A 14,612-nucleotide genomic window follows, 5' to 3' on the forward strand; every position below is an offset into this window, starting at 1 on the left:
CAAACACTTCTTCATTGCCTAAATTCGTAAATATGAATCTAAGATCTCTATCGTGAACGCGACCTAACGTCAATTTATCAGAATGACAGTTTACAAGTAATATAGTACATGCGACTTTAAATATCTATACCAAAAATTAATTTCCGATGACTTTACATAAACTATAACCATCATTTACTATATTATATATAGTTAGTGTGCAAAGGCCGAATATAAAGATTTTTCCCAAGGAATCAAGGTAAACTGTCGCTCAAACTAAAATAACTAATATTACTGTCAAAAATGTTATTGTCTGTATTGCCTGTGACTATGTAAGTAATCCATTAAGATTTAGTATTCATATTTAACGTGTTAAGGATTATTTTTATGTAATGTTTTATCGTAACAGAAAATTTGGACCCATATGACCAAAATATATCCTGTAAAATATCAGCAAAATCGTTGGTCCCGTATGTACACTTGGATATTGAAGAGAGTGATTATTTGGCTTCCGGAAAACGGAAAGGTGCCATCGCACTTCCGCCGCACGTCACTGTGTTAGAGTTCAACGTTTTGGGATCCGGATGCTATAAAAAGTATGATTTTTTTAAATACATAAGTGTTAATACGTTGTAAATTAAACTTTTCAGTTTTTAAGACTGGGTAGATTATTAAATGAGTGACTCTATGGTTTGGCGACCTTTGTCTTAGCTTCTTATAGTCATAGACAATTTCTTTCCTCGCATATTTCTTGTAAGCTTTCTGGTTTTGACAAGTGGCGATTACTTAACGATGTTTTATCCTCGAGAAAGTATTTATTGGCACGTAGGAAGAAGTTCACAAAGCCCAGCCCTGGCTGATTCGCATATCAAAATAATACATGCAATGAAGAATGTACATATTTGTGATAGACTTTTTTAGAGTTTAGCTTAAGTCTATAAGATAGATGATGTTTTTAGTTTCGCACCAATGGATTTTCTATGATCCATTGGTGAGGACTCCGGTATGCCTTAGACCGAAGTAGTCGGTGTATGTCAGACACAGAAGGCTCATCATCTATTATAAAAAACGTTAATAACGAAATTCATACAGGAATTTGTGACTTAAAAGACTTAAAAGGTTGTAGCGCCGCTGGTTTTTACTTAATCTAATAAATCTTCGTTTTAGAGCCTTCAATGTTATTAATCCTACGAATGAGGGCTACGAATTTATATTTGAAATGGTGATTTCGGAAAAGCCAGAGTTAGTTCCGGTACACTGCAATAAGCTTAAGGGTTTTGTAGATGGTGGAACATCTACGGAAGTAGAGTTCACTTTTGCACCAACTGCTCCAGGGGTAAGTAACTAACCCATAATGTCCAAGGGGACGCAATATGTTAGTAGTACCTGCTGTTAGCCGTGTTGGATCTCTTGTTAGATACAGGCAAGGTTCTTTAAATATAGTAGATAAACTTTGTACCTATTGTTATTGTCGTATATTGTTCAATAAATTATATATATTTGCCATGAAAATGTTTAATTATATTTCAGTCCACGACCGCTGCATAACATTTTGTATGCAATTACAGATTTATGAGTCACAGTGGAAGTTTCTTATCCCCGTTCATTCCATTGTGATGAACCTACTCGTAGTTGGAATTGTAAGTGAGCCAGACGTGTTGTTCGTGCCAACTATATTATTGATACGTAACTCTTTGGTTGGATTTACTTCGGAAAATGTTGTTATTTTGAAGAACAACGAAAATGAATCATTACACTATGAGTTTAAAGGGAATTCTCTCTGCAATGAATCGGGTAAAACACCAGTTGTAGTTGAGCCAGAGATGGGTGTCTTGAGAGCTCGATCTGCGACCGAAATCAGGTAAGTAGTTAATTGGCCTTTGTGCTTCGATTCATACAATTATTTTATAGTTTTGGTAGTAAATATCTTACTGAACTATACACAGGCAGAATCGTGTTTGCTGAAGAGATACAGGGTTCATCACAGTGTTGTAGACACATTTTAGTAAAATATAAAACAAGTAAAAAAAGTCGCACCTTAAGATTGTTTATCGTTATGCTTTTATATAGAACAATAATCTATTCGTAATTTGATTATACTGCTAATCAACAATGTGCTTAATATAATGGTGCGCTAACAAACTAGACTTAAAGTCCTATGCCCCCATGTGGCGCGTAACCCCAGTCCTTTCGGTCTCGGTGAGCACTTTTGACTTCACTTTAGGTCATTACAGCTTCTGTTGCCTCTGCAATGATGCTTGGATGCCATATCCGTTGCGGCCACGTCTCCTATTGCCTTGGAAATTCCAGTCGAGAGCTTGCTTGTCAATAAAATTATTGATAATCTACTAATGAATATTGTATTGTTTAGTGCTAACAATTTTTTTTCCAATATCCTTATTTCCAAAACATTTCTTGTCTAAATATAGTAGCAATAATATTTCACAGAGTTATTTACACGCCTATACAAGATGGACCTCTGTCTTTTAAAATATTCTGCAATGTCCAATATTTGACGAAAGTTCTTACCCTTTGTGTCAACGCCCTCAGTCATTCGATTAAACCGAAAATTTTGTATTATTTGATTGGGAATGAACATGTTTTGAACTCTGATGCAATAACGAATATACATCTTGATCAGGTACTAGATCTGTTTAAAAAAAATCGATCCAGATTATAATTGTTTAATATGGTGATCCATATGGGACCATTTTTATTTTTACATTGACTAAATATTTTTTAGACTGCATCAACATACCAAAGGACTATACCCTTCACAATAAAAAACGATGGCTCTGCCACGTTTTTCTTCGAATGGCAGTACACATGCAGCGCAGTTAAGAAATATTTACAAGTGAGCGTTGAGCCTAACTCTGGGCACGTGAAGCCGGGAGGAGAAGTTGACTGTACGGTGTACTTTACGCTCAAACAAGTCCCGGTGCAATCTTTTCCTATGACCTTATCGGTGAGTTGCTTTAATATTTATTAAACGAATAAGCTTTTGTGTTTAATTTTATTGTCTTGTATATTTATAACGCTGTTAGGTTGTAATAGGTGGTAAATACTCGTGTTGGTTTGTTATTTGGGGAAATAAAAACACTAAATAATATTGAAAACATTTATAAATATACAAAGTATGAAAAATGAAGAAACTTTTCAGTCGGTGTTCGAATCCACAACCTAAGCTTAAGAGTTTCACGCGCGGTCACTTACACAGCTGCAGATTACACGAAAGCGTAAGATTCAGATACGAGTGCACTAAGTGTGACACTGTTACGTCAAAAAAGTATTGGATTTTGACATACGACAGTCATTGTTCGCTGTAAATCTTGTTTCTGTGTCTGACCATAAAACATTGCTGTCCGAAAACATCTCTAAGCAGGAAACGAAGTTAATATTTTTTTATAGATTTCGGACGGTCCGGAATACAGTATATTGCTTCATGCGGATATATCAAAACCGACATACCACTTTTCATGTATGGACTTTGATTTTGGCAAGTGTATTGTAAACGCACCAGATGCGACATACAAAAAGAATATAGCCTTCGAAAATGAGGATAAATCAGCCATAATGTAAGTATAATGTAGTATAAAATACATTTAACTTAAGAAGATTTTTTAATATCTTACTACGGCTACAAGCTACTTAGTAATTGTCACATTAATATGTTCCGCTTAAATGACCTTACCCAGATTTGATGTCGAAATCTCTACCGTTACAAAGTATAGCTACCGGCAAACTTCTTGAGCATTAAACAAGGGAACGCGGGAAAGTTAGCGCAGCGCGGGACACAAATGTCAACTGATTTACCAATTACGCGATCGAAACGTCATTCTCCCGCCGCCTCCCATCCCAGTGATACCTAAAAATCACTTCTGCGCAGGCAAGGATATTTGTTTAAGATGTTTGCCGGTATTTGTACACCATCGAAAACTACCTGAACGTCAAAAATTTCAACAACTACATCATGAAAACTTAGTCATAAAATAAAGACTGCAAAACAAGATGCTTAACTATACTCTGTGGAAAAGAAAACAGACAAATGTCAAAGTTAATACGCGTAAACCATCACCGTGACCTCGCACGCTGTAAAGCACGCTAAACGTATAAGTTTATAATAATACATAACTTCAATCCGATAAAAAAGCGTTTTGTTATAATTACTTTTTTAAACGTTTGGCCACGGCGACTATTGCGTACTTTGATAGATTTTAAATGTTAAAAAGGCCCTTTTGTTATCGTTTCAGTTTAGATTTGAATTTCTTGAATATTCCGGAGCTTTTTGTATTCTACCAAGAGGAGACACACATAGAACCTGGACGAAGAATGAAGATATCGATATTTTTCCGACCAAAGCAAGTTAAACGATACGAGTTCAAACTTCACTTTTGGGTTAACTCCTTGTGCGAAGAAATCATCACTATTAAAGGGGAAGGTACAGTAGAGAGATACAGTACAGATAATAGAGTAATACAGATTAGTAAATATATATATCATCTACTAAACAGTCGTTTAGATGTGACTTTTAGTTTAATAACAAACATACACTTAATATTAAAAAACTTAGCATACGTGCTTGGAAGCCCAATAAGATCTTCATATTAAAATATCAAATACAGGTCGTACAATAAATACATTCTTCTTTTGAATTCGGTTGATAAAATAACCACTAAGCGCGATACCGATACAAAGATATAAAGTATTATAACGCTTACATAACTTTGTAAGGAACAATAGATTTAAAATATCAATGTGTAATTTATTATGGCCTAACATCGAAAAATTTTGCTCATAAATTATTTCCCATTGTAGGAGTTCCTCTATTATATGATCTGTATGAGGGTTGCCAAAAAAGTTTTGACCTGGGAGCGGTGAAAGTAGGAGACAAAATCGTACGACAAATTGAAGTTATGAATCATAGTAAAGTGGCGATAGATGCCAATTTCGTTTTTAAAGATATTTATGGTGTGACTGATGATGATACGAAATCAGAAGGGACTAGCGTGTGTCTAAGTCCAAGTACTGTCTTACCTCCTAATGCTGAGGGAGAAATATCCAGGTTAAACTTTTTAAATTCCTTGTTATATATTCCTAGGCTGATCTAGGAAAAAAAATCTTTTTATTGAAAGAAAAGAAAGCAAGTCGTTTGCTCTCTCTCTGCGTTTAACTCCACTAACTTACTATTCCACATCGCGGGCTTTCAATGCCAGAAGTTCGATTCAACAACTTGGTGTCTAGTTGTTGAAAATTAGCAGTAATTGTAAATTTAGAAGGATATTCTTTTTCTGGTGTGGAAACTGAAAAAGAAATTGATTTGATTAATGAAGCATATGCTAAATGTCATACTTAACTAATAAAGAATTATAACAACATTAAAATTTTATAATTAATTGTCGCTTGAAACATCATTAATCAATCAAGCTGCATTTAGACTCGTAAAAAGCATGATAAATACGTAAATACTATATCTATTAAGGTAAAAAATACTGTTCGTGTGTTTACATTATATTGAGCACTAAAACAAATGGTAGCGTCAATAATGATAACATAATTACTCATGTTTCACAGAGGAAAAATGTTGCAACAATTCAAAGATGAACAAATACACGAACAAATATCTATGGACGTACAAAATGCGCTTAGTTCGCTGAAAGTTATACCAAACAAGTGTACAATAAGGCCACACAGAAAAGTACCAATAAAAATTCAGTTCAAACCCATTGGAATGATAAGCAATCTTAACGTACAGGTAGCGTTAGATTTTTTATCGAATCTCTCAATACAGTAATATTCGAATTGTGAACGATTTTATAATAACATACTTTTAACATAGAATAATAAGAAAATACTTAGACAATATACAGAGATAAAACAGATTACATTGTTAATCGAAAGATATTCATTTTTATAAATTGTATTGTAGTTACCTAAAACCCGAAACATTAGCGAGTTACGCAAATAATTCATGTTCGTACGAGGCACATAGAACAATTGTAAATATCTTGTCGATCGGGAGAGGGATTCGTAAAGAATTAAATTTAGTTATACATTTTTGTCAATAAAGTACTTTGAAACAATATTTTATTGCAAGTCACTTTTACAAGAGTTTATTAACAAGGAGTTTTCATTGTTACTACATTGGATAATGACATATTCCAATCTCTAGTAATCTATTCTGTGCAGATTTTACCTCTCGTTGACATTTTATTGATTTTAAGTAGTTTTAATATAATTAATATATAAAACAATGTTATCAATTAACAGTTGAACATGAAAGTTTTTCACTTTGAGAGGCCGCTAGTACGTTTGAGTGGCTGCGCAACCGGCATGAGCCTAAGCTTTAGTCAAAATTCTCTACAATTTGGTCGAGTGCGGAAACGAGGTTGTAAGATTCTTAAGGTTATGTTGCAGAATAAAGGTGATTTCGGTGCAAGGTAAGTGAAATAAATTTTATTTTTAACTTAAATTCATAAACAGAGACATTAATTAATTAGGTTTTTACTTTGTTTTATTTATAAAAATATTATTTTAGATTAAGATTCTATAATTGTTGAATTGAAATTCTTGCACTTCATCCATCATATTTCTTTTTTAATTTTGTCTTTAGTTTAGTTTTACTAGGCTTGCCTGGAAGAGATCTATTGTTAGCGATAAGCCCGCCCTTTGCATCCCTTATAATGTTTATGTATTATTATATTGTTTTAAAAAATATTCATAAACAAATACAAGTACAAATTCAAGTTTTCTTTTTACATTGCCTGTTTATTTTACAATGGACAATCATGTATGGTTATCATGTGTTATAATATCATGTGATTGTTCGTTGGTTGCGCTAGATGCAGCATCAGCTAGATTCTTGAAATTAACGTCGCTAAGATTGACTATCATCATGCCATAAACGTACGCACATGTACAAGCCAAAGCTGTAATAAATCTGTATCATATCCATAGACTAAATCTGCGACACGCGTCAGATAGAGACGGTCCATTTTCTTAAAAAAATACTATCAATGAAATTTTTGATCTGAGGGAAAGACTCCTTGGCGCTACTAAATTATTATATTATTTTACACGGTTTAATAATACGGTGTTTTGAATTAAAAGGTTTTGGTGGCAGCCACTTAAATCGGATGAGTTTCAAATATCTCCGAGCCAAGGTACAGCCGCTGCTCGCACGAATGTCACATTCACTATAACATTTCGTCCTGTAAAACATAATCCCTTTATTAAAGTATGGGTAAGTTGGTTGAAACGCGACTTCAAGTTCCAATATTATTTATTTTTAATACTTTCTACATTGAAGAGTTACTCTTCTTTAGAAGTTTGGAAATAAATATAGCCATCTCAGACAATGCATCGTTCTAATGGTAAAAAAATCTTCTGAATCTGTGGGGTGTTTCATTACAAATATAAAGCACGAAACTTTTACTAGGTCGCCGTTTCGGTAAAAGCCGTTTTTCGTATCTTCAGACCTTGGATCGGCCGGATTTTTCCTTTTCTCACTTTTGAATGAAACTGCAAAATACATACAAAGGCGATGAATGAATGTGAAACATAAAGCTGGATTTATCATGATTTGTTTATTTGTTTAAATAGAATCAAAGAAGAGTAAAGACTCTTTATAATAAAAAAAAATAATTCTGATTAAAAATATAACAGGCCAGCTGCAATATCGAAAACTATCCGCCTCTCGAATTAGCACTTTACGCAACGTGTGTGGATATAGGAAACATTCAGAACAAATCTTTATATCTAGAATGTCCAGTTAGAGAAGTCCACACCGAATATGTTGTAGTTACTAACCCGTAAGTATTGTTATACCAATATGTATATACTAAAAATATTCCTAATATCATTTTAGCATTTGGCTTGGCTAACTCCATTTCTCCATATTTCATTACAAAAATTTAATTAACATTCTAAGAATTTTACACATTTAATTTTCAACAGTTCATTGCTAGATACTTGATGATACTATGTTTGTTTCTAGATGTAAAATTTTTGCATTGCCAGTTGGCAAAATATTTTTATACATACACTAGCTGTACCCTGCCACGCTTCGCTGTGGCACATGGTGATTGAATGGTTGAGAAATGAGAAACAAAACAAAGAATACATTTCATATTTGTTTAACTTGTGGATTTACAATATTTTTTGTTTTTCCACTGTGCATGGATATAAAGATGGTTTGCCGACTCGGGAACTCGCAACATACAGTTGTCCATGTGAAAAGCAATCCGCATCTAAATCGAAACCACACAATTAAAAAAAATTACCTTGAGCTTTATTGATTGTGATCTTAATCCTTCTGTGGCGACCGCGACGGCCCAAATTTGATTTGGTGAAAGGCGTAGTTCGATCATCGTCACTCAAAAGTTCCTTGACTTAAGTGAATATTTATTTCAGATTGTATAATGTAATTGGGAAGGAATATTGTTTCTCATGTGACTGTGCCATTGCGGTTGTCAGCGAGTGTTATCCTCGCTTCCGGCAGATGGCGCGGTCACTGGTACACAGCTGATCGTTAAAAAAAACAGTTTTTTCGCGGTCGCGGTTTGCGCAGACATGTGACTGATGCAAAAATATTTTTATGCGGATTATATATCATTCTAAAATTTCAGCTCGATTTTTGAGTTTTTGAAGCGTACACAAACCAACATAACATTTATATATATATATACATAAATAAATCTTTAAATAAATAAACCGGTATAAAATAATAACATTTTGCTCACTCAAGTTTTCTTAGTTTTAAAAGAGAGGCGATTTCCGGAATCGTCGGGGTTACGTTCCGAGAGTATAATATCAGTGCCAGATACAGGCACTTTCTTCAGAATTTTATAAGCATAGCATTTCAACTCATTTAGCTTAAATTTATTCCACATAATCTGTGTCCCAGGAAACATAGACGATAAATTTTTTGTGACCTAAATATGATTTATTTAGTTCCGACGACATGTGGCTAGTTCTGTCGGAAATTTCGGGTGGGCCGTTTGAGACATTGAAAGAGTTTCAAGTGGAACCAAATTCCACCTTCGAAATACCTGTATACTTCAAACCAAAATCCATTGGCAAACATGAGGTATTATGTTCTATAATTCAGTAGAAATTCATTTCATTTACATTTGACCCATATTATGATTAATAAAAATTTATCTAGCTATCCAATTTTATTAGTTATTTGCGCATCGGTCGAATTTAAATTTGTTGTATAAAAACTATAATTAAATTTGTTACATTATTCACTGTTATTCAGTGTTTTCTGACCCGACTCACCGATTCTCATATGGGCTTGACTATGAGCAGTGTTGGCCTAGTGGCTTCAGCGACTCTCATCCCTGAGTTCGTGGTTCGAGCCCCGGCTGTGCATCAATGGACTTTCTTTCTGTGTCATTTAAAATTCGCTCGAAAGGTGAAACTTCGTGAGGAAACCGGCTTGCCTTAGACCCAAAAAGTCGACGGCGTGTGTCAGGGGCAGGAGGCTGATCACCTACTTGCCTATTTAACTTATCTTAATTTAAATTATCATGAAACAAATACAGAAATCTGAGGCCCAAATAAAAGTAGAAAACAAATCTCTGACGTCAATTGTTCCATGGTTATACTCATAGTCCACAACTAAGTGTTTTGAAGGGCAGATTTTGGCCGCGCACCACCTCTATGTGGAACCAACTAGAACCAACTGCCCAGTGAAGTATTTTCGAACGAATTCGACTTAGGGTACTTCAAGAGCGTACCAAAAAGTGCGCCTACGCACACGCCTGTCTTTTGACAATGTGAGTGTCCATGGTAGCACTTAAAATCAGGTGGATCTCTTGCCCGATTGCCGTTCTATAAAAATGATGATTATTGGTTGATTTAAATGTCAACAGAGTCAAGTTTTATATTCACCATTGGGTGAGAGTGCTCTCTTTGTGACATTAATTGGCGCTGCTACCCACCCTAATCCAAACGGAACGATAAATATCACAGTGTCTGCAAAAGACTTTCATACTGAGGAACTGTTTGTTTATAACATTACGGAGGTATGCGTTCATTATGTTATGTCTAGGCCAGTAGTTCTAGTGTGTCATATTTTGCATACCTACGCGGCGTAATAAAGACCGTGGGACACTGGTTAAGTTATTTAGAATTTAGATATAATCTAGACTTGTAAAAGAGTAGTCGTGCTCAACATCGAGCAGTTGTAATTGAATTATAAGTTTTATTTTAATTCAATTCCATATTAAATGTGTTTTTTTGAGTTCCGGCGGCAACCATCATTATTTTCATAACAATTGAGAATAGTGACTACTAAATACTATATGTACAGACTTTGTAGGACTAAGATGGATGTCAATGTTCTATTTTTGTGTTTTTTATTATCAACGGAAGTTTTTAATATCAGTATTACTGTGTACACTATGTTATATATCAACTTCATGTACTCGCATTCTTACAGTTAAACTAAATTGGATAAAGACTTCATTTAAGTAAAACTTTTGGAAAAATAATCTGGAATTTTAATAGATGTCTGTGTTAAATCGTTGAATATGAATGACATTATGTTTTCACAGTTTCCAGAAGAATACTTGGTATCCACAGAAATTGTTAAAATAATACCGGACAAATTCGAAGGGCATTATGAAATAAAACATCCCGATACAGTTAAAGTATGGGGAGAAGCGGCCGCAACGTGTAGGTGGACGATTGTTTGCTACGAAGAGTGCGAGATACAGGTTAAGGTAAACATTCTGAAAATACCCACATTATTTATAGACAATAAAAAGCATTTACACGTTCTTGTAGGTGAAACAAAATCACTAATATTTCAGTCTATCTTTATGTTTTAAAGACTTCTTTCATTGCGGATTTATATATCATTCAACTTAATTTTGTGATAAAGTGGTAATTTTTTTAGCCTTCTTTTAGTTTTCTTTATTTGGCCCGGCGCACATGGACACTCAATGCCAAAGGGGGGCGTGTGTTGCCTTTTAATAATTGGTAGGCTTCTTTGGAACTATCCAATTTAAAAGTTTTAGAAAAATTAATCAAAACTCTTCTCAATCCATATTATCGTATTGATTAAACAAGTGCACTGATTTTAGGTAATCTTCGTAAACGTAAAGACACGCGAATACCAATTCTACAATATTATAGTAACTGTAAACCCTAGTAAAATCGTGGATACTCTGACTTTTGTATCACGCGCCCGGGAATCAGCTCAAATGGAGATTTCATTGAAGAACCCTCTTTCTACGGACGCAGAGTTCCAGATAAGATCTGATAAACTACACTGCTCTGACAAATTGATGGTTCCCAAAAATTCTTCGGTATGGAATTTTATATTAAATAGAAATAGTCCTGTGTGGCTACAGCCGTTTCGTGAGTTTTATATGCAAATAGCTGATCATCTTTCTATACAAATTATCACGAGGATGATACTACATAGATATATAAATTTATTGGTCGGGGCTTGAATGCACGTCCTCAGTTTCGGGTAGCATAGAACTGAAATTTTAAATATTGTATTGATATTGTGATATGTTTATTAACACTCCACTCCACTCATACCAAGGAGTATGAGCGTCTTCTACTTTTTACTGTCGCTTATATGCTCAGCAAGCGTTGCCGATCTTTTAAAAAATGTCCTAAGTTCTATTTTACTCATTTATTCTGAAATAGTGCCGTATGAAAACGTTTAGTCATTAAGCATTTACATCCAATAAGAAAACCCAACATTTGCAGCTACAAATACAATTATAACATTTTTCTTAGCTTTCTTATATATTGTAGACTGTTCTTTTGATGACATACTCGCCTTTAGTAGTGGGTGAGGCTGAAGACTTTTTAGAAGTTAGCAACCCTTTGATTGGTTCATATATTTATGGAGTCGTGTTAAAATGTCTGCCTGCTAAGGAAAAGTGTTTGGAATTTTCAACACCCTTAGGCACTTCGATACCACTACGTTTGAGAGTACAAAATAAAACGGATGGAAAAACTGAATTTGTTGCAACGGTGGGTAATGTAATGATACCGGATAAATTAATTATTTCTTTCGTATGTATAATGAAAACATAATTGGCTAAGAAAAACTAGTAGAAACCTCTATTATCCTATTACTATGTCATCAATCATTGCTTGTCAAAGTCCCACCCATAAATAGGTGCGCATATATTTCGGCATTTCATTTATGGTTCTATACAAGATCAGTTGTCCAGCAATCCGGTAGAGCTGGAATTGAATTATATTGTTTCACCGGGAATTGAACCCACCTTTAAAATCCGCTAACAACTAAGTCACAGACCCATTAGGTACTAGCTAAATTCATGACTCATGAACTTTTGTTACGTTTCGTTCACACAAGGTTTAAATTCGTAAGTTTTTTTGTTAAATTTTCTGAAGAAAAGTTTATTTTTGCAACGGATATTTCAATGGCTTACTTGTTTGATGAGGATAACTTTGTATAAGTATAGGTGTCCCATCCATCAATATTATTGGAGCGAGAGTATACATTGTCTGCGTTCGAAAAGGGAAAGTTCAAAGCTATCTTCGAACCAACGGAGATGGGCGTGCAACACTGTAAAGTGTCTTTCAATTCTGCCGTCGCAGGGGAATTCGTGTTAGTCTAACAAATCACTTTTACAGTTTAAGTGACATTATTTTATTTACTTAATACACTTTGTTACATAAATACTTAGTACATATACGTCCTAATGAAATTAATTTTTCCATTTTTGACATTTTTCATTAAAAATTGTCCCCTTGAAATAAGGCAACATGCATGCTATTTATTTCACACTTCGTTACTTTAAAAATACTTTCTAATGCAGTAATACCGTACATAAAATTGTATTGAATTAATTATAACGTAATAGTGAAGAATTACAATTCAAGAGAATTATTAATAGGATCTTGTTTAATTGTTGGTAAGGTGCAGGCTCTGGGTTCATTTTCGAAAGGAGTAATTGTGTAATTGTTCCGGGTTGGAACACATGGTATATATAATAATCCGGCGGTTAATCAGTGAAATCAAAGTGTTCTATTGGTCTGACGTGTTCTGTTGTCTATGACGCAAGGCACGCAACGTACACAGGTGTTCCATGAATCAATTTCTAGCTGTTTCAAGTTCCCAGTTCAAGCCGAAATCGAGCGATAGATATGCGCAAGATACGGAAAATTAATAAAAATGGCAGATTTTAAAATTTCTATTTTGATAATACTTTCGAAAAAAACGTTATACTGCTTGGAAATTCGGACTAAATACTCCATTTCTATGTGGCATTATAGTACATTTTTTCCCATCACGATCAGAAAAAAAACGTCATAATATTAAATTACTTTTTTTAATGGCAATACTTTGAATATTTTTATTAATCTTCTGGACTTGACCACTGCCTTCTCAATCGCCTGATATCGGGTTGGCGTTAACTTATTGGGCATTGTGTATGTTAATATTAATTAAAACATGTAACATATTTAATAATCAAATGTTAAGTCCGATATATTAATTCTCTTATGTTTTTATAGGTTTAAGATAAAAGGAACCGCCACTACCCCTAAGCCTCAAGGCCCGTTTGAGGTAAAGGCTGGCGGATTCACGATGATCTCATTCAAAAATGTATTTCAAGACACTCGGATGTTCAAAATAAATGTCGATAAAGAAGAGTTTTATGTTAAAACATTGTATGAACCTATAAAGTCTAAAAAGGTATGAATATTTTAAAAAAAACATTTTGCGCCATCTATTGTGTCAAAAAGTTAATCTAAATCCAAGGACGGATTTGATACAAAACTTTATTAGACAAATTTGATATATATATACATTAACTATTCACTATCATTAGAACTGTTAAACAAATAATTAAATTTATAAAGATTGACCCCACTAGACCAAAGACAATATTTTTTTAAATTGTTTTAATATATTCTGTGCTCATATTTTTCTATCTAATAAAAGCATTTCAGGATATAAAGTTTCCCGTATATTTAAACGAACTTGTCTCTGGCGATTATCCCACCGGTTGTTTGACCATAGAGACGTACGAACCAGCCGATCCGAAGGTGCAGTGGACATTCTTCCTTCAAGGCGTCCCGTGATTTGATAATAATATTAAATATTTTTATATACTACACTTGGTATTTTATTTACTCGAGTATCGCATGGAATTATTAGTAACAGAAGGCAGAGCTTTGAATCGTGTAAAAGTAGAAGTGAGTGAATGACAATCCAAGAATGCAAGAAATGCTAATTTTAATGGAATAGTAGTCAAACAAGCAGGCCGACCATGGACACCTGCAACTCCGGGGGCTAGCGAGTGTGTTGCCGACCTAAAGGCCGGCATTCCCATTAGGGAATGGTACAAGAGACCCCGAAGTCGCATCGTTGTGATAAAAGCTCTATTAGCCGCTAGTTCCACAGAGGTGGTGTGCGGCAGAAAATGCCTTCAAAAGCGCTGTTGTGAAATGATGGAATTTTGCATTCTGTCTCGACATTTGATCATGGAATTCATCGTAGGTATTAAACCGAGCAATACCTCAGGGCACTTCCCATGATAAATGTCGTAGAAGATGCTGAGGGAACTAACATCTCTAGGCAAAGCCAAAGCATCAAACCCATCGGACGATCTGCAAAATACTTTTTGTCTAGG

At 34.4% G+C, this 14,612-nt stretch overlaps 1 protein-coding gene across 1 annotated transcript in view; it reads left to right on the forward strand.

The window, feature by feature from the left end:
• LOC123711885 (hydrocephalus-inducing protein-like) overlaps nucleotides 1-14,096 on the forward strand; it is a 58,345-nt gene extending 44,249 nt beyond the window's left edge. The window contains exons 60-79 of the mRNA XM_045664733.1: nucleotides 389-575; nucleotides 1,147-1,315; nucleotides 1,548-1,840; nucleotides 2,428-2,620; nucleotides 2,723-2,944; nucleotides 3,388-3,554; nucleotides 4,230-4,417; nucleotides 4,795-5,041; nucleotides 5,551-5,731; nucleotides 6,247-6,416; nucleotides 7,087-7,219; nucleotides 7,642-7,787; nucleotides 8,929-9,064; nucleotides 9,855-10,007; nucleotides 10,539-10,706; nucleotides 11,070-11,294; nucleotides 11,758-11,979; nucleotides 12,438-12,583; nucleotides 13,492-13,672; nucleotides 13,930-14,096. Coding sequence (XP_045520689.1) covers nucleotides 389-575; nucleotides 1,147-1,315; nucleotides 1,548-1,840; nucleotides 2,428-2,620; nucleotides 2,723-2,944; nucleotides 3,388-3,554; nucleotides 4,230-4,417; nucleotides 4,795-5,041; nucleotides 5,551-5,731; nucleotides 6,247-6,416; nucleotides 7,087-7,219; nucleotides 7,642-7,787; nucleotides 8,929-9,064; nucleotides 9,855-10,007; nucleotides 10,539-10,706; nucleotides 11,070-11,294; nucleotides 11,758-11,979; nucleotides 12,438-12,583; nucleotides 13,492-13,672; nucleotides 13,930-14,061 — 3,659 coding nt within the window. The 3' untranslated portion in view covers nucleotides 14,062-14,096. The remainder of the gene's footprint in view (nucleotides 1-388; nucleotides 576-1,146; nucleotides 1,316-1,547; nucleotides 1,841-2,427; nucleotides 2,621-2,722; nucleotides 2,945-3,387; nucleotides 3,555-4,229; nucleotides 4,418-4,794; nucleotides 5,042-5,550; nucleotides 5,732-6,246; nucleotides 6,417-7,086; nucleotides 7,220-7,641; nucleotides 7,788-8,928; nucleotides 9,065-9,854; nucleotides 10,008-10,538; nucleotides 10,707-11,069; nucleotides 11,295-11,757; nucleotides 11,980-12,437; nucleotides 12,584-13,491; nucleotides 13,673-13,929) is intronic.
• The last annotated feature ends 516 nt before the right edge of the window (nucleotides 14,097-14,612 follow it).

The sequence above is a fragment of the Pieris brassicae genome, chromosome 7, assembly GCF_905147105.1.
Source record: "Pieris brassicae chromosome 7, ilPieBrab1.1, whole genome shotgun sequence".
In the NCBI taxonomy this organism is placed as follows: Eukaryota; Metazoa; Arthropoda; class Insecta; order Lepidoptera; family Pieridae; genus Pieris; species Pieris brassicae.